Source organism: Crinia signifera, chromosome 2, assembly GCF_055691185.1.
Source record: "Crinia signifera chromosome 2, ASM5569118v1, whole genome shotgun sequence".
NCBI lineage: Eukaryota > Metazoa > Chordata > Amphibia > Anura > Myobatrachidae > Crinia > Crinia signifera.
Genome location: NC_139218.1, coordinates 16,312,686 through 16,337,758, shown reverse-complemented (window position 1 = coordinate 16,337,758; position 25,073 = coordinate 16,312,686). Strand labels below are relative to the sequence as shown.

The following is a 25,073-nucleotide window of genomic DNA, read 5'->3' as shown; positions in this document are numbered from 1 at the left end:
AATGCACAATAATAAATCACCAATTGTCCTTTTGTATGTAAAGCAACCAATCTTTACAATGTATGTGTTAACTATGAGACTGCAAGTCATGTACACAAATATCATATGTTATGTGCACTACATGCCTCTCGTCCCTCCTTCTTGATTTCATGTTTTGCCCATACAGCTTTTAAAAGCATATGCTGATAGGTTGATTCCTAAATGAAAATGAAAGTACACCATCACCACCAGGAAAGTGGCAGAAGACAGAATAACTGTATTTTAAATTTATTTTGCAAATATTTTTAAAAAACAACGGTTTAACAATTTGAACAATTTCACAAAAAGTAAAAGGTTGGTGCAATAAAAGCGTCCTCCTATTTCCCTTTGTTCCCGTTCATCAAAAAAAATATATACTGCAGAATGGGGGGGAACAGGCTGAAAGATTCCGCTTAGCTGGTGCCCGCGGGAGGCCTCCTGTAGCTTGCAGTGCCTCAGGCGGTTCTTCCTTACATGTTGGTAGTGGATGCTGCAGTCTTGTAGGCCTTGGATGCTGCAATCTTGTAGGCCGTGTTTAGGACAATGCAGCTATAATCACTGTGCTAGCAATAAATGACATCACTGAGGTATACCTGTTGTATTTTCAGCACTGTAAATATACCCAGGCCTGCACAGCCGGGTCACATACCGTAGGCCACCAGCTTTCAAAATAGCAAAGACAAATTAGGGGACACGGCGGGCGTGTGGGAAAAACAGGGAAAATACAAGTTACCGGTTAGATACACTCTAGCAGGATGCAGCTAACCAATATAGGATCTTGTGCATCTACCAGGTGGAAACGTCTGCTAAGGTGGTCCTGATTGGGTTATTTAATCACGGAAGAAGCTTGTCGATTGCAATTCTGGACATCTGCTTTCATTTATTCTTAACTGTTTGCAGCAGAGTCGGAGAGCTGGAACCATTTTTGATTCATTCAATCATTTAAACTCTCACGTTACTCGTGGAAGGGTTAGTCCTATCCTGTCAGTGGTTCCGCTATTTCACGGCCCCCTTCACGTTTTCCATCTCTGTAAAACACAGCGTACTGTAGTCTTCTGGGCTTATAACAAACTCCGAGATGGCTTTCAGGAACAGCCTGAGTGGGCAGAGGCCGGGTGGACAACCTCTCAGCACCTGCTCCTAAAAAAAAAAAAAAGGGGAAATATTTTTAATGGATTTAAACAATTAAAAAATGTATCCTTCTATAGCTAAACGCTGCAAATACCATTCACACATATTCACGTGACGAGAACGTTACTGGACGTAACCGGGCTGAAGTGATAAAAAATTTGCATCGGTCGTGTCCTAACAGTTTCTGACGTGGGGGGTATTCAATCTCTGTCAATATTTTGCGATGGGGGAAATCTCACCACTCACCTAGTCAATGTTGCCGTTTATGACCGCATTGAAGGCGGTCAGATCAGACTTTTTTTTTTTTTAAGTCTGATCTGTTTTGTTGGAAACTGATTGTCGAATTCACGGTTATTTTTCAGACACTCGACAGTTGGAACATTGAATTTAGACTGTTGCATCGGGAGAAAACGGCCCAGGATTCCGACTGTCGGGGCTCCAAATTCAGTCCCCGCCATTGAAAAATGGCTTCTAGTCTTGGGCGAGCCATAAGGTACTGGTTACATTTCCCTGTCAGGCCACCAGAGTTTACAGGTAAACAGCAGGAGCCAGGAAGTGGTCATAGACAGACTGTGCTCCTTGCACTCTGATTGGTGGATAATCACTCACCAATCACAGTGCATATTACGGTCTACATATTAAGGTCAGCAGGGATATGGGGATTTGCTTCCTTCGTGGCAACAGTGACCCCGTGAGAAGTCAGTGTTGTATACTGTATATGGACATCTTAGATGAATTTGTCACGTGAGCCATAATAATACGCAAAAAAGGCAATTTGGGTCACCACTGCAGCTCCCCTCTGGCTCTGTAGCTAATCAAAATGGTAAGGGACCAGGATGTGAAAAGGGCTTTAAACCGCGAGCAAGTACAGGAAGCAAATTTGGTCCGGCTCCTCATACGCAGTATTGGTTAATATTCACTGTGAGTGGCGGCGAGCTGCATAAAATGGCGAACTCTGTGCCGTGCTCGCCGTAACATTGAATATACCCCTATGTGGTACCTATCAGATTGGGGATTTGCAGCCAGATGCCTACTCTTACATTTCCGGTTCCATCTATACTGTGCAGTCATAGACGCCGCCAGCTTGTGTATTTATTACAGAAGCATTAGACGCAGATTTAAGCACATTTCTGAAGCGGGACCCATAGGATCTCCTGCAGACCCTCGCAGCGACGTGTCGGTGAGAGAAAACAGATGTTTTTCCAAAGAACATTCTTTCCGGACACCTTTGCTCTGTGACTTATCTATCATCATGATGGCTGCAAAAGATGGAAGCCAAATGCTTCAAGGGATTTTCTGTGATTTCTGGTCAAGCGTTTCCATTAGGCGGATGAAAGGGAAATGGCAGCAATGATGTAAATCCGTCTTACGAAAGAATGAGGCATTTTTTTATTTTTTAATACCATTGAGCGTAAATAGGGAAAATGCAGGAGTGACAGGTAAGTATGATAAATATGGGGTATATGCAGGATTCCATAGTTCCAGACACAGCGGTATAATCTTTACTGATATAAGGAGGCGCAGAACAGACGGCTCATCAGACTGAACCCAAAACTGACAGTGAGGGGACATAATCACAGGTTCACCAATCACCCAACAGATGGGCGGTTAGCGGAGGATATTTATTCTCAGTTACTGCTGCAACCTAGGGGGGGTGGTTTGACAATAAAGCTGCCAAACTCAACCCCCCTCCCCGAGTTGCAAAGAGACACTTTCCTCGGCTCCCCCCTCCGGAACTGGCCAGAGAGAGGTATCAGTCCAATGTATTCGCATAAGGAATAGTCAGGGCAGCACGTATGGTGTAATGGTTAGCATTACTGCCTCACAGCACTGATGTCATGGGTTCTATTCCCACCATCTGTTATATATACGGGGCAGTATGGATGCTGTAATGATTATACTACCTCACAGCACTGAGGTCATGGGTTCTATCCCCACCATGTGTTATATATACGGGGCAGTACGGATGGTGTAATGGTTAGCATTACTGCCTCACAGCACTGAGGTCATGGGTTCTATCCCCACCATGTGTTCTATATACAGGGCAGTACGGACGGTGTAATGGTTATACTACCTCACAGCACTGAGGTCATGGGTTCTATCCCCACCATGTGTTATATATACAGAGCAGTACGGACGGTGTAATGGTTACATTACTGCCTCACAGCACTGAGGTCATGGGTTCTATCCCCACCATGTGTTATATATACAGGGCAGTACGGACGGTGTAATGGTTATAGCATTACTGCCTTACAGCACTGAGGCCATGGGTTCTATCCCCACCATGTGTTATATATACGGGGCAGTACGGATGGTGTAATGGTTACATTACTGCCTCACAGCACTGAGGTCATGGGTTCTATCCCCACCATGTGTTATATATACGGGGCAGTACGGACGGTGTAATGGTTAGTATTACTGCCTCACAGCACTGAGGTCGTGGGTTCTATCCCCACCATGTGTTATATATACAGGGCAGTACGGATGGTGTAATGGTTACATTACTGCCTCACAGCACTGAGGTCATGGGTTCTATCCCCACCATGTGTTATATATACAGGGCAGTACGGATGGTGTAATGGTTATAGCATTACTGCCTCACATCGCTGAGGTCATGGGTTCTATCCCCACCATGTGTTATATATACGGGGCAGTACGGACGGTGTAATGGTTATAGCATTACTGCCTCACATCGCTGAGGTCATGGGTTCTATCCCCACCATGTGTTATATATACAGGGCAGTACGGATGGTGTAATGGTTACATTACTGCCACACAGGGCTGAGGTCATGGGTTCTATCCCCACCATGTGTTATATATACGGGGCAGTACGGATGGTGTAATGGTTACATTACTGCCTCCCAGCACTGAGGTCATGGGTTCTATTCCCACCATGTGTTATATATACGGGGCAGTACGGATGGTGTAATGGTTACATTACTGCCTCACAGCACTGAGGCCATGGGTTCTATCCCCACCATGTGTTATATATACGGGGCAGTACGGATGGTGTAATGGTTACATTACTGCCTCACATCTCTGAGGTCATGGGTTCTATCCCCACCAGGTGTTATATATACAGGGCAGTACGGATGGTGTAATGGTTACATTACTGCCTCACAGCACTGAGGTCATGGGTTAGATTCCCACCATGGCCCCAACTGTGTGGAGTTTGTATATTCTCCCCATGCTTGCATGGGTTTCCTCCCACTCTCCAAAAATATACTGGTAATTTTTATTTTTTCTTGGCAGCCAATTAACCCTAGAATGTCTGTGTGTGCGTGTACATGTGGTAGGGAATATAGATTGTAAGCTCCACTGGGGCAGGGACTGATGGGAATGTTCAACTATTATCTGCAGAATATGTGTGCGCTATATAGGAAACTGTTAATTAATTAATAAATAAATAAATAATAGTCATCTGAAGGGAACAACCCTTTGAACAAAGATACTCCAAAGACATGTCTGACTTACCTTCCCATTGTAGCCGAGACGGGCAAACCAATCCCTGGATCGCCGGTGCTGGTACAGCTCCAACGTCAGATCAGCAGCATACGGCGGCCACTTCTGGTCAAAGATCCCGAGGGCCATAAGAAGAGGGATTATGGTCACATCGTGTGCGGCGTACAAGAAAAGCTTCCTGGGGACAGAAAGACAATCCTGAGTCTGCAGCCTAGAACCCAGCTTATACATATCCTGGTGCTCACAGGAGGCTGAACAGTACATGGGTCTCCAACATCTATAGTACATATTATATCGTAACCCATTTCTTCCCCAACACCAGATCAGGTACCTGGGCTGTGCGTCAGCTGTTCTCCCCTCTACCACGTCCAGTATGTTACTCCGCAGGGTATAGAGGAACGGCCCCACACTCAGCTTCAGCACTTCTCTGCAAAACAGAATACCAGCAATCACAGACAAGGAAGGATTCACTTATGTGTTACGTACAGGAGCCCACCGGGCAACAGGGGGGGGGGGGGGGGGGGGGGGGGGGGATATACACACACCTTTTATTAGGTCCCATTATATAAGTCACAATATCTATGGCTCTCCGCTCCGACTTCTGCAGGTGGCTCTTATACTTCCCAGAGAAGGGGAAGCCGTGCACCTACGGAAGACACACAGTAATGAGCATGATACTAGGAAGACACAGGCATTCAGCGTTCTGGGAATCATGGTTCCCATGTGCTTACAGTAAGACATTACAATCTCCACTGTGTGGCTGTAATCATAGCAGAGTGATGTACTGCACCTGTGTCATATACTCTCAACCAGTAGTACGCATCGTCTCCTCAGTGTACTCCTCATCTCTCCTCAGCCTGTCTGCTGCACCCTGTAAGCTCCATCCTCTCCTCAGTGTGCTCCTCACCTCTCTCCTCCGCCTGGCAGCTGCACACTCCATCCACTCCTCAGTGTGCTCCTCAGCCTGGCAGCTGCACCCTGTACCCTCCATCCTCTCCTCAGCCTGGTAGCTGCACCCTCCATCCTCTCCTCAGTGTACTCCTCATCTCTCCTCAGCCTGTCTGCTGCACCCTGTAAGATCCATCCTCTCCTCAGTGTACTCCTCATCTCTCCTCAGCCTGGCAGCTGCACCCTGTACCCTCCATCCTCTCCTCAGTGTGCTCCTCATCTCTCTCCTCAGCCTGGCAGCTGCACCCTGTACCCTCCATCCTCTCCTCAGTGTGCTCCTCATCTCTCTCCTCAGCCTGGCAGCTGCACCCTGTACCCTCCATCCTCTCCTCAGTGTGCTCCTCACCTCTCTCCTCCGCCTGGCAGCTGCACACTCCATCCTCTCCTCAGTGTGCTCCTCACCTCTCTCCTCAGCCTGGTAGCTGCACCCTCCATCCTCTCCTCAGCTCTCTCTCCCCTCAGCCTGTCTGCTGCACCCTGTACTCTCCATCCTCTCCTCAGTGTGCTCCTCATCTCTCTCCTCAGCCTGGCAGCTGCACCCTGTACCCTCCATCCTCTCCTCAGTGTGCTCCTCACCTCTCTCCTCAGCTTGGTAGCTGCACCCTCCATCCTCTCCTCAGTGTGCTCCTCAGCCTGTCTGCTGCACCCTGTACCCTCCATCCTCTCCTCAGTGTGCTCCTCACCTCTCTCCTCAGCTTGGTAGCTGCACCCTCCATCCTCTCCTCAGTGTGCTCCTCAGCCTGTCTGCTGCACCCTGTACCCTCCATCCTCTCCTCAGTGTGCTCCTCACCTCTCTCCTCAGCCTGGTAGCTGCACCCTCCATCCTCTCCTCAGTGTGCTCCTCAGCCTGGTAGCTGCACCCTCTCCTCCTCCTGGTCTCTCCTGTTCCCTCCATGAGCAGCAGAAATCTTGCTATATGCAAAACGTTGGCAGATCTTCGAGCACCTCACACTGCTCATAAGCATTAGGCCAATACTTTGTGTTCATTAACCCCCTACTTGCAGCTGAATCACCAACCCTCTATAGCAGGCATTCCCAACCACGGTCCTCAAGGCACACCAACAGTGCAGGTTTTGTAGATATCCAGGCTTGAGCACAGGTGACTTAATTAGTATCTGAGGGATTCTGATTAAACCACCTGTGCTGAAGCCTGGATATCACTAAAACCTGCACTGTTGGTGTGCCTTGAGGACCGTGGTTGGGAATGCCTGCTCTATAGGCAAAGGCAGGTGTAGGGGGAATTCATGTACTCTTGCTTCCGGAGTCCTGTCAGACTAACACATGTTCCTGCTGTGCTTTTCAGCAAAGCCTTTACAGCACGAGGGTGGAGCTTACTCTTTCCATAGACACAGCACAAAACTGCTCTGTGGGTATTAACATACAAACATACATCTATATATTAAAGCAGCGCTGTACCTTTAAACAATGAAACATGTGGGGATTGCCTGAAAAAATACATTTATTTAAAATATGAATTGTTTTTAGGTTTAAAATTTTATTTTAAATAAGTGAATTTTTCAGGCAATCCCCACATGTTTAACTGTTTAAAGGTACAGCGCTGCTTTAATATATAGATGTATGTTTATATGTTACTATCCTTCTGCTATTTGTTTTACAGGTTCACTATAGACCTCACCCAAGCAGCAGCTATATTGTGTCCAAATACACCTCATATCAGAGCCTAGTTCCCCTTTTCCTTCTTGGTAAGAAAATTTGCTCTGTGGGTAGAACTGTGACCAATGCCCACCACAGCGGTAACCACAAAACCACTTCATGGTGGGTATACAAAGTCGATGATGAAGGACACAGAAATGACTGAAAGTTGCCCAACGGTGGAGACACCAGCCTGCAAGGCGTAAGCCGACAGCCACAGACTGTCTACTTGGAGACCGCCCAGCTCACCTGTTCTGCCAGCAGGTTATCGAGGAGCAGGAAAAAATCCACCGTCTTCGAGGTGTCAATATTCAGATCCCTCTGGAGCCTCCTCAATTCATCCGTCATCCCTGGCTGGGCGGCGGCATCAGGCATCCTGCCACTGTGACAGAAAACAATGGCATTTATTGACTGGTAAATCGTCATTAGTCGTTTACTACAATGAAAACACCCACTGGTCCCATGAGACCGGTTTCATACCTGTAGCTCAGAGGTTCCCAAACTCCATTACAGTCCAGGTCTTAAGGATATCCATGATTGAGCCCAGATGGTTTAAATCAAACCGACTGAGGTACTCAAAGTCACCTGTTCTCAAGCATGGATATCCTTAAAACCTGGACTGTAATGGAAACCATGCTTCAGATCACATCTCCTCCTGGAGTCCCTGTTTAAATTAAAGGGACTGTAATTGGGTCGGAATTGACTCTCCTGTAACCCAGATTTGGCGGAATCTCACCCAAACAGGTCACACACTAAGTGATCATCTCCCGACAGACGTGACTCTTGGCTCTACCTGGGTGACCACCTCACACATCACATGACTTACATAATCTAACATTAATGATATTTCTAATCTCTACGCACTCCAGAGGTTTATTCAATAAAGTGCGCACACTCGGGTGATAACTGCGGCACACGTGTGCACCACCGGTCTGCGGCACTGGAGACACAGGTTAGTACAAATATATATATATCCGTGGTTCCCAAACTCACTTCTTAAGGAATTCAACAGCCCAAGTGTTACAGATATCCCTTCATGTACACAGATGGTATAACCAACTTACTGAGATGCTAGTTCAGTCACCTGACTGCTCACATTTGTTATATAAATTCAAATAAATAATGTGTGAAAAAAAGAATATATTTCCTAGATTAGCTAAACATTACAGGTCATTATGATGGATAAATATATTTTCTTGGCAATTTTCACACCTATTTTGACAAATTCACTCGGCACTCAAAGGGTCCTTGCATTGAAAAAGTAAAAAAAAAAAAGTTTTACTGAAGTACATGACGAGACATTGGAACAAGAAAGAGGCCTCCGCATACAGACCTGGATCCCAGCACCGGAGATCTAAATTACATCGTACAGACCTGGATCCCAGCGCCGGAGATCTAAATGACATCATACAGACCTGGATCCCAGCGCCGGAGATCTAAATGAGATCATACAGACCTGGATCCCAGCGCCGGAGATCTAAATGACATCATACAGACCTGGATCCCAGCGCCGGAGATCTAAATGACATCATACGGACCTGGGTCCCTGCGCCGGAGATCTAAATGACATCATACAGACCTGGATCCCAGCGCCGGAGATCTAAATGACATCATACAGACCTGGATCCCAGCGCCGGAGATCTAAATGACATCATACAGACCTGGATCCCAGCGCCGAAGATCTAAATGACATCATACAGACCTGGATCCCAGCGCCGGAGATCTAAATGACATCATACAGACCTGGATCCCAGCGCCGGAGATCTAAATGACATCGTACGGACCAGGATCCCAGCGCCGGTGATCTAAATGACATCATACGGACCTGGATCCCAGCGCCGGAGATCTAAATTACATCATACGGACCTGGATCCCAGCGCCGGAGATCTAAATGACATCATACAGACCTGGATCCCAGCGCTGGAGATCTAAATGACATCAGTAGCCGATAGAATCAGGCCCATTGCATTCGGTCATAGTGATAGCGCTCTGCTTCCCCCAGTACACAGGGAAGGAACTACACACTGTATGTGGTGTCTTTGTGGTTTTGTCTGGAGACTACACAGACAGGGCAGCGGTTTCACTAATTGCTCAAACACCCGTAATCTAGCTACATGATACACTTCTCTCTGGCCAAGGGCACAGGGCAATATAACCATTTCCTCTTTCACTTCGCTTAGGAACAACAAAAGCTCTAAAGTGACAGATTCTATGGGGTCCTCCTCCCTAGAGCCATGTGGAGGGTGATAAATAGCCAGCCAATCAGCTCCTACCTGCCATGCTACAGGCTGGGGTTTGAAAAATGACAGGTAGAAGCTGATTGGCTGGCTGTTTATCACTTTTTTGAAGCTGGATACATCTGGCCCATAGTCTGTTTTACTACCACGGACCATCACAGGAGAACGCCCCATCTGACCGCCCACGCTGCTATACGGTTACCCTGTTCTGACCCTTCTCGTGTCACATGGTTGCCAATGGCCACTTTAGAATTGGTCGCTGATAATCCTGCGCCCTTCCACTAGCCATACAGTCGACATTCACCATGTCAACATTAACATCAACATGAGGTTGACGTGTTTAAAACCTTGACATGCTGTCATTATGCAAGTGTCATTATCAAGCATGTCTCCATGACGTACGGTGGACTATGTAGGCGTCATACTGTACGCCACCATTATAGCTGCCAATATAACTTATGTACGCTGTCCTAACTGTGATGATGGATCTAATGTCATCTGACAAATCCCACGCAGCAAATAATCCGACACGAGGTAACAGCCGCATGCAGGTAATGTGAGCCCGGTGCGTGATCGGGAAGCGCTAACACATCTATGTAAGAGCACGACATATGTGCGCTCGGTCACGTTTGTGTGGCTGCAAGGTCAAAGAGACCAGGACCAGCTTTCTCTGCTACCTGGCCACTGGTTTCAATTTATGGATATGATTCAAGGTCCCTCGCCCGCTGCTACTGACCCACTTACTGGTCGTATCAGGTCACCAGCAATCCACTGAGTCCGTAGACTGTGGGGCCCCAGATATAAGACAGTAGTCACAGTGTTTCCTTCATGGCACCTGTGATTCAGCACCTCTTTGTTAGTGAATGCAGCACAGGCTTCATGCACATCTCCGCTGCTACGTCTTCTGCGCACACGGAGATCTCTGTATGCGTCGGCCGCTGCGATACCCCCTAAGCCATTTTGGAGAGGCCATGAAACCTGTGGCGAGTCTCCTCTGCTTTCTTTGAGACCAATGTTCATGCGGAATGATCCGATGCTCCCCCCCCCCCCCAGACATAGCGGCGGGTAGGCGATGCCGGCAGGAGGCACCTATTACCGTATCATCGCACAGTCACCGCGCACAAAAACACAGTAGCTGTACCCACTACGTCCAGCTCTAAATCAGACCCCAGTGACCACTGGACAGAGAACATCTCATGTTGCAGAATCCTGATTTACAACCTATAGCAGTTCATGTGCAGCCACTCCGCCCACCACGTTACCGTCCACAGCCTACACCGCCACCATTAGCATTGGGACTTGCATCAGCGCCCAATCCTGGGTGCACGAGTTCCAAGAAGCCGGCTTCCAGTGTCTGTAGGAGTCGCTGAGACCGGCATGGAACTCTAGCTACATGCCCACAGGACAGAACAGTTACCAGCGATCGCAATGTCGCTGCCCAATTCACACGCCTGAATGTCCGTTTCACTCACGGCGAGAGGGATCGAACCCAGATAGATAACCAATCTAATCCCTCCCCCACCACAGTCATCAGGGCATCAATAAAGGGCTCACCTGGTCAAGTGCTTCAGCTCCCGGCAGCCTTGGTAATTGGGGTACAGGATTTCGCTGTTGGCCTCGGCTGTGACTATAGTGACCGGTCCTATAGAAGAAATAGAATAAACATATAAATACAGCGCTCTCGTTTGGTAACACCCCGCCTTGCCCACCTATGTTCCCTGTACAGACATTACCGCTGCTTCCTGCCACCATTGTGAGCACCATGATAAAGCATCGGGCTGTGTATGATCAGATTGCCCCACAATACAGATCACTCTGCTCAGCCAATCAGCACGCACAATCTCTGAGTAATGATAGGAAGCGGCTGCAGAGTAAATGCTAATAAATCATTCAATTAAGTTCCACTGTGAATCGTTTAACTCTCCATTAATGCCAGTGGGAATCCGCGTCGCTGCTAGGTCTGCGCTGGGAATACATCTCTGCATGGTGTGTTACACACATCGTTTTCCTCTCCATCTTAGCCTACGGTAGATTGTAAGCTCTAGTGAGAAAATGGAAAGCCAGCTTTGGATCACAACTGACTTCTTGGGAAAATAGTAAAAACTAGAGAGCGCAAGAAACACACGTTTAAATTAATTTGTATTGTTGTAAAATATTACACACACAAAAAAAAAAAAATTTCAACATAAAACACAAATTTGTTACAGTTTAATATAAAATATAAAATGGGGGGGGGGGGAGGTGGATGTCACCAGCCAATTTATGCCAGATGGTCTATAGCAAAGAACCTTGCAAGGTATTATACTCCAATATTGGATATCTTAGCCTTCAAAGTTTCAAATCCACATAGATGTTATACTTCCAATTTTTAACTGTGTAGACCAATAGTCCAAATCGGCTGATTTTTATCTGGAGGAGTAGATTTTAGTTGTAGTTAGAGGGCTTAATGTAAGGCAGCACCAGTGTTTTTACGGTTTCACTTGTGTGACAGTCACCTACAAGGAGCTTATATGGTGAAGGAGCAGTCCTGACAGTGTGAGGTAGCGGGTATTACATCTAAGGCTACCCGCTACCTCACACTTTCAGGACTGCTCCTTCACCATATAAGCTCCTTGTAGGTGACTGTCACACAAGTGAAACCGTAAAAACACTGGTGCTGCCTTACATTAAGCCCTCTAACTACAACTAAAATCTACTCCTCCAGATAAAAATCGGCCGATTTGGACTATTGGTGTACACAGTTAAAAATTAGAAGTATAACATCTATGTGGATTTGAAACTTTGAAGGCTAAGATATCCAATATTGGAGTATAATACCTTGCAAGGTTCTTGGCTATAGACCATCTGGCATAAATTGGCTGGTGACATCCACCTCCCCCCCCCCCATTTTATATTTTATATTAAACTGTAACAAATTTGTGTTTTATGTTGAAATTTTTTTTTTTTGTGTGTAATATTTTACAACAATACAAATTAATTTAAACGTGTGTTTCTTGCGCGCTCTAGTTTTTACTATTTCCTTGTGCATGTGTAGCAATTGTTGAGGAATCAGGGAGCCTTAATTGGGAGCAGCAAGCCACACATTATTGAATTTATCAGAGATAGATAGATAGATAGATATATATATATATCTATCTATCTATCAAGTATAGTATATTGGTGCGCCCGATTGTCCGGCTTTCCCTTCCCCTACTTGGTTTCCCCCGATACCGTGTGTTTAAATATATCACATGTCTGCCGGAGGTTTACCAAGTTGGGAGCAAGAGTGAGCCGGGTCAATAATATTCTTGGGGAAATATTTACTAACCAACGGGTGGTCAGCTTTGACGGATGGGTTTTAAAAGGGCAATAGGAAAACATGTTATGCAGGCCTGATTCAGCCTTAGTTTCTATCACTATTTGATCATAAGAGACTTTGGTAATGCGCTCGTTAGTAAATATACCCCTAGCTGACCACTGTCACACTATATAATTATAAAGTTACTATTAATAAGTGTTGGTTAAAATCAAACATGTTTAATAATCAATAGATGAGTAAACAGCTTAAGTTCCTTACCACTATACTGCTCCCTCTCTTAGGGCCTTATTCTAGTTCACTCTGACAAAATCCTTCTTAGATGGACAAAACCATGTGCACTGCAGGGGGGCAGATGTAAAATGTGCAGAGAGAATTAGATTTGGGTGAGTTATTTTGTTTCTGTGCAGGGTAAATACTGACTGCTTTATTTTTCCACTGTAATAATAACTTTGAAGTAAAACCCCACCCAAATCTAATTATCTCTGCACAAGTAACATCCGCCCCACCTGCAGTGCACATGGTTTTGTTAGGGTTACCACCTAGTCCCTTTAATTCCGGACACATGTTAATTACACAGGTTCTGTGGCAGTTTAAAATCAGGTGAAGTGGAGTCTTGAAGTCAGCCAGCCACAGAACCTGTGTAATTAATATGTGTCCGGAATTTAAGGGACTAGGTGGTAACCCTAGGTTTTGTTCATCTAAGAAGGATTTTGTCAGAAAAGGTGAACCAGAAAAAGGCCCTTAGTTCCTTGCCAATATACTGCCCCCATCACTCAGGTCTTTGCACTGCTCCCCATCCCTTAGTTACTTGTAACTGACCTTCCTGCTTCTGCTGGTAGAGCCCGGCCAGCAGACATCGTGTGGACTCCAGATTTCGGACAATATTGGTGGAGCGAACACTGAAATGGAAGAGAAATATTTACTCTCTGGGGAGTGCGGTGGGTGACGAGTGCGGTGGGTGACGAGTGCGGTGGGTGTGTGATTGTTATACATGCTTAGATAAATTGCAGATTTTATTCTAAGAGCGTCACCAGACCCAGCTATAACCTATGGGCAATACATGTGACAGGACAGTGTTTCTATCTCTGCACAGGACACTTACAAGACCTCTGATGGTTTGAACACTGGAGAGAGGAAGTGCTGCTCCTCCACGTAGCTCCGCCGCAGCCGTGCGCCCAGGTTGAACATCTGCTGCATCCCAACCGTGGTGAGCTGTCCGGGGAAGGTCCCACCCTGAGGATGATATGAGACATTGGGGAAAGTCTTCTACCCCTCTTGGCATTACAGGACTACAGAGAAACACTTTACACACTATTGCGCACAGTGGTTAGTATCGCTGCTAGATTCGTATATGTGCACATATTGCAAGGAGCGCAGCCACACCTGGTAAAGTTGAAGGTGCCCAGGACACAATGTATGGTTTACGCTAATGATACGCACAATAACGATATCGTTAACGATATCATTCATGTTCTTAAGCGTGTACCCACTTGAACGTTAACGATAACCCTTATTGTCTGGACCGATAACGTTAGTGACTGCATGTTCAGGGTGGAACCTGATGATGCACTGAATGATACTGTAAACAATATAGTTCAGTGTTTGAGCCCCGTTTGTTTCGCGGCACCGCCGATATCATTTATGATCTAGTCGTTGCTGCAAATCATACAGTGGGGGTCATTCAGACCTGCAAGCTAGACTGCGTATATTCTGCATAGCGAGCGGTATAACGCCAGATCCCATAGATATGCTGTGAGCTGATGCGCACACACGTCCGCACAGAGGGGAAAAAAGTAATTAGATGGTTGTTCACCATCGTATGACTTCGCCTCTGTTCGCAGCAGACGATTAGCCCAAGACTTCTTTGAATTGGGGGCGGGCACTAACGTCAAGTTATGTTGTCCACCCTGAACAGGCAGGGGAACGCCTGCATTCCCTGGGGCCAGCCCAGCGTTTATATGGGCGCACCCTCCGTTTTTGTGGACACGCCCATGAAATGCCGAGTGTCCACCCCAAAACACCCACTGCCGGCCAATCAGCGAGCACCCCGGCAAATGAAACCCCCGGCAATACAGCGAGCTAAAGCGGCTCGCTGCGGGGGTCTGCATGTGCATAAACGCCTATGTGCAGTCCCCCAATTCCCCCCAAATTCGCACCTGTGAGAGCAGGTCTGAATCGGCTCAGTGAGTACGGGGCTAAAGACCATACTTTGGGTTCTAGAAATCAGTGGTTAAAACATACACTAGGTGTAACGCTGCTGCCACCTACTGTTGTTCCCAGATATGGCGTATTGTATAGTGCTAGGATAGAGTAATATTGCCGGGTAATGTCCCTGATCATGGGGTTTGTTAGTGTCAGAGCACCGTGAATCTCTCCAGGAGTCTTAAGACATGTGACCTTTTCCCCTTCCACTATTGGCTGGAATTCCCTACACTGTTTTTTATTTTTTTTTAAGTGTCAATGTATGTATGTATGTATGTATGTATGTATGTAGATGCATACTGAAATAAAAATTGTCTGTTGTATACTGAAAAATAGTTTTCATTTTTGAAGCTTGAAACTCTCACAAGACTCATCTCGCCATTCCAAGTATACTGTAGTGATCCCCAGATGTTTAGGGCTATTAAGGATACCAAGAAGCAATAGGACGTAATCTGATGCAATTGGAATGACATTTTCATATATAATATAAGGAAGAGTTTACCTTCAGCGTGTGAGATCTGTATCGCTCCTCAAACGGTGAGTGGGGTTTCGGACCTCCCACTAGGTCTGTGACTGTGTAATCGAACTGGGTGTGGTCAGGAGCATCTAGCAGCGTTGCGGACCACTCCACCTGTAACACGAGGGACGGAGGGAACGTTGTATAACAACTGCAATGACAGCAGGGCTCGCAGAACACTAACATGGCTCAGTAACAAAACCATCAGCCACTGGTAATGCCTCACAATGGACATTAAAAAAAAATAAAAAAAAAAGTTAGCTTAATAGAATAGATAGAGAATATATATATATATATATATATATATATATATATATATATATATATATATATATATATATATATATGCCAACGCTCTGTCGGCAGCTAAGTAGTGAACATAAATAAAACCTTTGCTTTTGCTATTTTCTATGCCTGGCTGCAGCTTGTAAAGGGGTCTTTCTTCTTTACTATATTGATACACTGTTATGTGTGGTAAAATGATTTGTAAAATATCTCTCTACCAAACCCTCTTACAAACATGGGATCGCTTATCGCTCGCCGCTTCCAGGTGTCTACTAGGAAGCTCTACATTCAGAATAAAATCAGTCTGTGTGAGCAAGGCCGAAGGGGGATCCTGCTCCAGCTGATCACAAGTTTTTGAGAATGCACATATTATTTATTTATTAACAGCTTCTTATATAGCGCACACATATTCCGCAGCGCTGTACAGAGAATATTTGAACACTCACAATAGTCCCTGCCCCAGTGGAGCTTACAATCTATATTCCCTACCACATGTACACGCACACACAGACATTCTAGGGTTAATTTGTTGGGAGCCAATTAGCTTACTAGTATATTTTTGGATTGTGGGAGGAAACCGGAGTACCTGGAGGAAACCCACGCAAGCACGGGGAGAATATACAAACTCCGCACAGTTCGGGCTATGATGGGGATAGAACCCATGACCTCAGTGCTCTGAGGCAGTAATGCTAACCATTACACCATCCGTACTGCCCCGTATATATAACACATGGTGGGGATAGAACCCATGACCTCAGGGCTGTGAGGCAGTAATGCTAACCATTACACGTCCGTACTGCCCCGTATATATAACACATGGTGGGGATAGAACCCATGACCTCAGCGCTGTGAGGCAGTAATGTAACCATTACACCATCCGTACTGCCCCGTATATATAACACATGGTGGGGATAAAACCCATGACCTCAGTGCTGTGAGGCAGTAATGCTAAACATTACACCATCCGTACTGCCCCGTATATATAACACATGGTGGGGATAGAACCCATGACCTCAGTGCTGTGAGGCAGTAATGCTAACCATTACACCGTCCGTACTGCCCCGTATATATAACACATGGTGGGGATAGAACCCATGACCTCAGCGCTGTGAGGCAGTAATGTAACCATTACACCATCCATACTGCCCCGTATATATAACACATGGTGGGAATCTAACCCATGACCTCAGTGCTGTGAGGCAGTAATGCTAACCATTACACCATCCGTACTGCCCCGTATGTATAACACATGGTGGGGATAGAACCCATGACCTCAGCGCTATGAGGCATTAATACTATAACTATTACACCATCCGTACTGCCCCGTATATATAACACATGGTGGGGATAGAACCCATGACCTCAGTGCTGTGAGGCAGTAATGCTAACCATTACACCATCCGTACTGCCCCGTATATATAACACATGGTGGGGATAGAACCCATTACCTCAGCGCTGTGAGGCAGTAATGCTAACCATTACACCATCCGTACTGCCCCGTATATAAAACACATGGTGGGGATAGAACCCATGACCTCAGTGCTGTGAGGCAGTAATGTAACCATTAAACCATCCGTACTGCCCCGTATATATAACACAAGGTGGGGATAGGACCCATGACCTCAGTGCTGTGAGGCAGTAATGTAACCATCACACCATCTGTACTGCCCGTATATATAACACATGGTGGGGATAGGACCCATGACCTCAGTGCTGTGAGGCAGTAATGTAACCATTACACCATCCGTACTGCCCCGTATATATAACACATGGTGGGGATAGGACCCATGACCTCAGTGCTGTGAGGCAGTAATGTAACCATTACACCATCCGTACTGCCCCGTACATATAACACATGGTGGGAATAGAACCCATGACCTCAGTGCTGTGAGGCAGTAATACTAACCATTATACCATCCGTACTGCCCCGTATATAAAACACAAGGTGGGGATAGAACCCATGACCTCAGTGCTGTGAGGCAGTAATGCTAACCATTACACCATCCGTACTGCCCCGTATATATAACACATGGTGGGGATAGAACCCATTACCTCAGCGCTGTGAGGCAGTAATGCTAACCATTACACCATCCGTACTGCCCCGTATATATAACACAAGGTGGGGATAGAACCCATGACCTCAGTGCTGTGAGGCAGTAATGCTAACCATTACACCATCCGTACTGCCCCGTATATATAACACATGGTGGGGATAGAACCCATGACCTCAGTGCTGTGAGGCAGTAATGCTAACCATTACACCATCCGTACTGCCCCGTATATATAACACAAGGTGGGGATAGAACCCATGACCTCAGTGCTGTGAGGCAGTAATGTAACCATTACACCGTCCGTACGACCCCGTATATATAACACATGGTGGGGATAGGACCCATGACCTCAGTGCTGTGAGGCAGTAATGCTAACCATTACACCGTCCGTACTGCCCCGTATATATAACACATGGTGGGGATAGAACCCATGACCTCAGTGATGTGAGGCAGTAATGCTAACCATTACACCGTCCGTACTGCCCCGTATATATAACACATGGTGGGGATAGAACCCATGACCTCAGTGATGTGAGGCAGTACTGCTATATCCATTACACCATCCGTACTGCCCCGTATATATAACACATGGTGGGGATAGAACCCATGACCTCAGTGATGTGAGGCAGTACTGCTATATCCATTACACCATCCGTACTGCCCCGTATATATAACACATGGTGGGGATAGAACCCATGACCTCAGTGCTGTGAGGCAGTAATGTAACCATTACACCATCCGTACTGCCCCGTATATATAACACATGGTGGGGATAGGACCCATGACCTCAGTGCTGTGAGGCAGTAATGCTAACCATTACACTATCCGTACTGCCCTGTATATATAACACATGGTGGGGATAGAACCCATGACCTCAGTGATGTGAGGCAGTACTGCTATATCCATTACACCATCCGTACTGCCCCGTATATATATAACACATGGTGGGGATAGAACCCATGACCTCAGTGCTGTGAGGCAGTAATGCTAACCATTACACCATCCGTACTGCCCCGTATATATAACACATGGTGGGAATAGAACCCATGACCTCAGCGCTGTGAGGCAGTAATGCTAACCATTACACCATCCGTACTGCCCCGTATATATAACACATGGTGGGGATAGAACCCATGACCTCAGTGCTGTGAGGCAGTAATGCTAACCATTACACCATCCGTACTGCCCCGTATATATAACACATGGTGGGGATAGAACCCATGACCTCAGTGCTGTGAGGCAGTAATGCTAACCATTACACCATCCGTACTGCCCCGTATATATAACACATGGTGGGGATAGAACCCATGACCTCAGTGCTGTGAGGCAGTAATGCTAACCATTACACCATCCGTACTGCCCCGTATATATAACACATGGTGGGGATAGAACCCATGACCTCAGTACTGTGAGGCGGTAATGCTAATCATTACACCGTCCGTACTGCCCCGTATATATAACACATGGTGGGGATAGAACCCATGACCTCAGTGCTGTGAGGCGGTAATGCTAACCATTACACCATCCGCACTGCCCCGTATATATGACACATGGTGGGAATAGGACCCATGACCTCAGTGCTGTGAGGCAGTAATGCTAACCATTACACCATCCATACTGCCCGATCTACACTGTCCGTGCTTCTTCACTGTACATGCTACTATATCTCTCGGTATACATGTCCCTTTCAGTCACACTTTTATATCACCAGGCAGAGAGTATTATTTGTTTGCTCTAGGACAGGCGTGGCCAAAATATGGCGCTCCAGCTGTTGTGAAACTACAAGCTCCATCATGCCTTGCCACAGTTTTGCTATTATGGAATGCTAAAACTGTGGCAAGGCATGCTGGGTTGTGTAGTTTCCCAACAGCTGGAGGATGGGACTAGATTACTGGTAATATTATATTTTGGGTGATACCTTTAGAAGGGTTCTATAGACTTTGTGCATTATATGTGACCTTGTGTTTTATCTTCCTAGATCTACACTGTGATTGTTACTGCAGTATTATGGTTTAATGATTTCTAGAACAGTAATTGAAATTGAACTTTGAACGTTATTTAATTAGAACTACTGCAAAGTTGAGTGAAGTACATCTATGTAGCTGGCAGATGGCGCTGTTGCACCTGTGATCCACAGAAAGCTCTTAAGGTACTGGTTGGAATGTTGGCCAAATCAGAAGTGTTTGACAGATGGTCGGATCCAGTGCGTGTTCCCATGCCGATCGGATCATGTAAATCAAATGTGCAGATCAGACCCATCAGCGACACATCGCGGGTGATTTTTAGCACACACCATGTAATGCATCTGATCAGGGCTGCAGGTGTGTGCCAGCGGTGCTGCAACGCTGGCACACACCGACAGTCTGCAGAGCAGGTAAGCGCCCTCGCAGCTGGAGAGAAAAGCTGCGGTAGCAGCAAGCTGGCAGGAGATTTCAAAACTCCTTTTCAAAAGAATATGTGGCCGCTGTTTGGCTGAGAGATCTATCAGCCAATCAGTGGCTACCCATTCATTTGAATAGGGATTTTGAAATGCAGTGTCCCCCTCCGCTACTGCAGCCTGTTCCCTACCAGCAGCTCCCCAGGAGTCCTTTACATGCGACTGAGTGCCAAATCATATGTAGCCCTACCGGGAAGCTGCTGGGCCGGTTGAAGGGAAATCAGGTCTGACCTGAAGTTGGATCTGTGTGTGTGTGTGTGTGTGTGTCGGGCCTTTATTATTATTTGTAAAAAAAAAAAATATGACACCCCAATTTATCAAAAACCTTCAGGTTAACGCACAGCCCGTCTAAAGCCGCCTTGTTGGCATTACAGAGGTGAGGTGGTATACATTGCAGGGGGGATTCTGCAGGTATAAACTGAACTTGGGGAAGAGGGGGGGTGCCAGATATTGTGAAGGGATAAGGGGCCCATTTATCAAGCAATATTTGCTGCTAAATCCGCAAATATTAAGTAGAACTGAAATGTATTAAAGGGATCCCCGCTGCAGTGCCACCGGCCGCATCCCCCATAGGTCTCTATGGGGGATGCAAAGCTGCCCAATGTATCAACATCAGGCAGCCCGGCATTGCAGCCCTGGGCTATCACCATTCTGTTATGGCGATAGCCCATTGTAGCCTATGGCTACACATTGCACTGCCCGAGCGGCAGTGCGGTCAGCGGGGTCAGCGCGTAACCGCGCATGCGCAGACCCCCGGCTTCGCTGCGCACAGCAGGTAATACATCCCGGTGATTTGATCGCATTTTACAACGCGATCCTGGGCGGTAATATTCCGCCCAGATCGCATTGTAAATGCGATCTTGATAAATGTGCCCCTTAAGCTGGCCATACATCAGAAAGATCGATCTTAAGATGGATTGCGCTCATGATTGTGTACAATTTCCCCTGAAATCCCCGGCAGTCCTTGGTGGTTTTTGGACACACAGTCTACTAACAATCCATCATACAATCCATCTGCTGCATACAATCCATCATACAATCAATTGAGATTTTATGATTGGGTACAATATCTTTTTGATGTATGGCCACCTTAAGTCATCGTTTAGGACTGGAATCAATATATATTAGTCTTAGAACAGATATAACCACAGGACACCCCTGCAGCACTCACTGCTCTGGTGTCACCTTTCTGGCCACGTCCTCCCCAGTAAGCCTAATGGGGTGTAAAGGTGCGTACACACTATGTCCAATAACATTTATATGCACTGTATCATTTGCCAGGAAGCTTCAGCGATATATAGTTAACAATATCACTTAAGGACCATATGGCATAGTGTGTACGCACCCTGCATCTTTCAAAACCTGTGCAGTTCCTCTTCCCTGCCTAGGGTGTCTCTGCTGTCACTTCTAGCACAGTGTGATCTGTATTTTAGCACGAATATGCAGACCAGACCTGTGCTAGAAACAGCACAGCAGAGGGCGACTACCCAGGCAGGGAAGAGGAACTGCATGGGTTTTGGAAGACGCAGGGTGCTAGACTGTACAGTGATATTACATGCTGCTGGTGGTAGCCAGTCACTCAGAGTCTCCGACTTAGAATCCTGTAAGAGTCCCAGACCATCCCGCTTCCGTCTCCATTTCTAACAGTTGCTGTCGTAGGGTTTATTTATAAGCCGGCACTTCTCCGCATGCCCAAGACCAAAATTTCAAAGGGCAACGCTTTATATAGCAAAACAAGAAATGAACCCGTTACTGGTTCAATGGAAACCCGGTCAACCCGCATAGTAACATTTTCCCTCTACCAAATAGTTCTCATCTTTGTAGCATTCCAAGTTATTCGCTAGACTTGAATTGCTCAAATCATAATTAAAACTGAAAAACAAGAGCGAGCCCCTGTGATTGTATTATGGAGGCCAATACCTTCTCAATGCCTATTGTAAAGAACATGTGGACCCCTTTAATACCAAACTACATCGATAAATATAATTTCTGTAATCTAATATTACGCTGGGACGGTCATGCTGCTCTCGCCATACCTGTTGGCTGTGTGGGATTGGTTTCAATGGGGTGCGTGCTCCATGACGAAAGATCACCTGCACCAGCTTCAGTTCGTACTCGCGCCCTGCTGGGGCTAATTGCGCGTTGTCCATGTTCGCCTCAGCGTACGCCCTCCGTGTCCTATGCAGACCGTATAAGGCAGAACCCAGGAGTCCAGCTCGTGTCCATACATTCATCGTTGTTCATCCAGGAGTTGCGCTGTCTGACGGCTGCAAGAAAAAAGGCGATTCAGACGGGCAATATATCTGGATTAAGCTAGAACTATGTGCTGCATACAGTATGTGGGTTACTACAAAGATAAAGGGACATAGCAGGCGTGGGGGCTTACAATGAACCTCCCCTGCTAAATAGGCCTGAGCTATGGACATCCTGACCAGGCATTTTTTTCTCCGATGGGGACACTGCCTGGTGTGGGATTTCCCATTTATAAGTTAACAAGGAATCCTTGATGAATTTCCGGTTGTATTCACTGAACACAAACATGTAACAAACAAAACATATCTCAGTGTGGAAATGGATTAAACCACCAAGTCTTCTATAATAACAAACAGACTATACGGCCGAATGGGCCATTTCATTGGTGGAGACATTTGTCTGCTTGGTTTCTATTCATAACAGCAAATTATAACGGGGTTTCCCAATATTCTGAGTGTCTGGTGCCCAGCGATATGTATATTTATGTAATGCCAGCTGTGAGACCTATGTAATAATAATTTTATTTATATAGCGCTCTTTCTCCAATAGGACTCAAGGCGCTTAACAGATAGAATGAATGTAATACAGTACAGGAACAATGAAGTACAGAAAAGCTTTTCATAAACTATACTTAAAGGAATTACGGAAATGCTTGAGTAAACAGGAAAGTCTTGAGTCTGTTTTTTGAAGGATTCTAGAGTGGGGGGGTCTCTTGAACTGTGTGGGGATGCGAGTTCCATAGAGTCAGAGCAGCACGTATTAAGTGGTGTGACCATCTAGTGTTATAGTGACCATCACTGATCTGCATATAACCCACACGTTCCTCCTATAACCTGTGGTGCAGATAGGAATCCTGTACCCTGCTGATACATTAACCCCAAAATGGGAGGTGAATAATTGCATTCATCCACCCACGAGCTATGGTCACTGGCTATGACGAAATCAAAGATCACATTGCATCTTCCATTAATGGGGAAAATTTACGAACGCTTCTAAAAATGAAGAAAAGTTGCCCATAGCAACCTAATTCTATAATTGTCTAGGATGCAATAGAGAAAGGATACAGAATTGAATTGGTTGCTATGGGCAACGTCAACGCTTTTCATTTTTACAAGATTTAGTAAATTTTCCCCAACATATATATATATATAAAGTTTGCATTCTGGGACAGATGTTGCACCGCTGGGGTCCTCTGTACCATTTACAAAAACCAGGACCGGTTTTTTTGCCCATTGTCACCAAAAAGATGTTAATTTCTAATTTGCAATGGGGAAAAACAAAAAAGGTTTCTCATTTCTACTTTGCACCAATAATTATAACATCTTTTCCTCGTTTAAGGGATTTGATCCCGGATGAGAAACACTACAAGTCAGGTGCTTCAGATCTTTATACCAACCCTTAATAATGCACCCTCCGTCATCCCCCGGGCATATTACATGTACTAAGGGGCAATCTAATGTATCTTGCGCCACCCAATGGGGGTGCAAATGCCATATTACACAGGGTGCATCTGACATCACTGATATGTGCAGGGTGCTTTCTGCAAACTGGGGCAGTGCCAGCTGTAAGGGCTGCACATATATACACATATACATACACTCACTGCCTGGGTCATATGTTAGACAGTGCAGTAAGAGGGGGAGCTGCAGGGTAAGAGGGGGGGAATAGGATCACAGACAGAGGGCCACAAGGCTGGTCACCCAGTGAGGAAGCAGGGGGAGACATGGAAAGGGGATTTTGCAGCATTGCAGTAAAGTGAAGGAGCTGCTGCTGCTCTTAGTATAAAGTCCTCTCCCAAACCTATGTCCGCACTGGTGTCCAGTCCTGGCAGGGGGGCTTCCTGATGGGTGGTCCCTAGGTCCTGGCACAGACACACTGACTACACAGTCAGTGCCCAGGAAGGAGACCTCTCTGCGTCTCTGCCTGCACACTCCTCTGACGCACCTACAGGCAGGAAGCGGACGCAGCCGAGGAACTGTGGGAGTTGTAGTCTCCACGGCGCTACAGGGCGGCGTCCGCTGAGAGGCCGGGATGGATTCGTAGACTGCAACTCCCAAGATGCAACGCGCCGGGGAGGGTTAAGCCAATTGTAGGAAACTCTTCCAGCTGTGTCATTGTTGCTGAGGAAATAGTGAATGGGCTACGGCGCCATTTTGGGAAAGACAACTTATATGGTACTTGTGGAGTATCACGGCTCCCATCGTATGGCATCGTATGCCATATGTAGTGGCATACGATGCGATGTTTTACCGATTTTTGAGCATTTTTGCTCAAAAATCGTATGCCATCGCATGGCATCGTATGCCATATGTAGTGGCATACGATGCGATACGATGTTTTACCGATTTTTGAGCATTTTAGCTCAAAAATCGTATGCCATCGTATGCCATATGTAGTGGCATACGATGGCATACGGTACGATACGATGTTTTACCGATTTTTGAGCATTTTAGCACAAAAATCGTATGCCATCGCATGGCATCGTATGCCATATGTAGTGGCATACGATGGCATACGGTACGATACGATGTTTTACCGATTGTTGCGATGCGATGACACCCGATTTTGCATTGAAATGCAT

The 25,073-nt window shown here is 46.3% G+C and overlaps 1 protein-coding gene across 2 annotated transcripts; it reads right to left on the bottom strand.

The window, feature by feature from the left end:
• Positions 1-251: 251 nt before the first annotated feature.
• On the bottom strand, positions 252-24,526 carry ACP6 (acid phosphatase 6, lysophosphatidic). 2 transcript variants are annotated; one of them, XM_083171636.1, is made up of 11 exons: positions 24,437-24,526; positions 22,276-22,506; positions 15,452-15,580; positions 13,850-13,980; positions 13,567-13,646; positions 11,004-11,091; positions 7,462-7,594; positions 5,157-5,257; positions 4,943-5,038; positions 4,624-4,789; positions 252-1,158 (listed from the first exon to the last, which is right to left on the bottom strand). In XM_083171636.1, the coding sequence occupies exons 2-11, from the start codon at positions 22,471-22,473 to the stop codon at positions 1,015-1,017; spliced, it is 1,266 nt and encodes a 421-aa protein (XP_083027762.1). In that variant the 5' UTR covers positions 22,474-22,506; positions 24,437-24,526; the 3' UTR covers positions 252-1,014. The 2 variants fall into 2 exon arrangements, with proteins under 2 accessions (XP_083027762.1, XP_083027761.1); XM_083171635.1 differs by lacking the exon at positions 24,437-24,526 and adding an exon at positions 24,293-24,430.
• Positions 24,527-25,073: the final 547 nt, after the last annotated feature.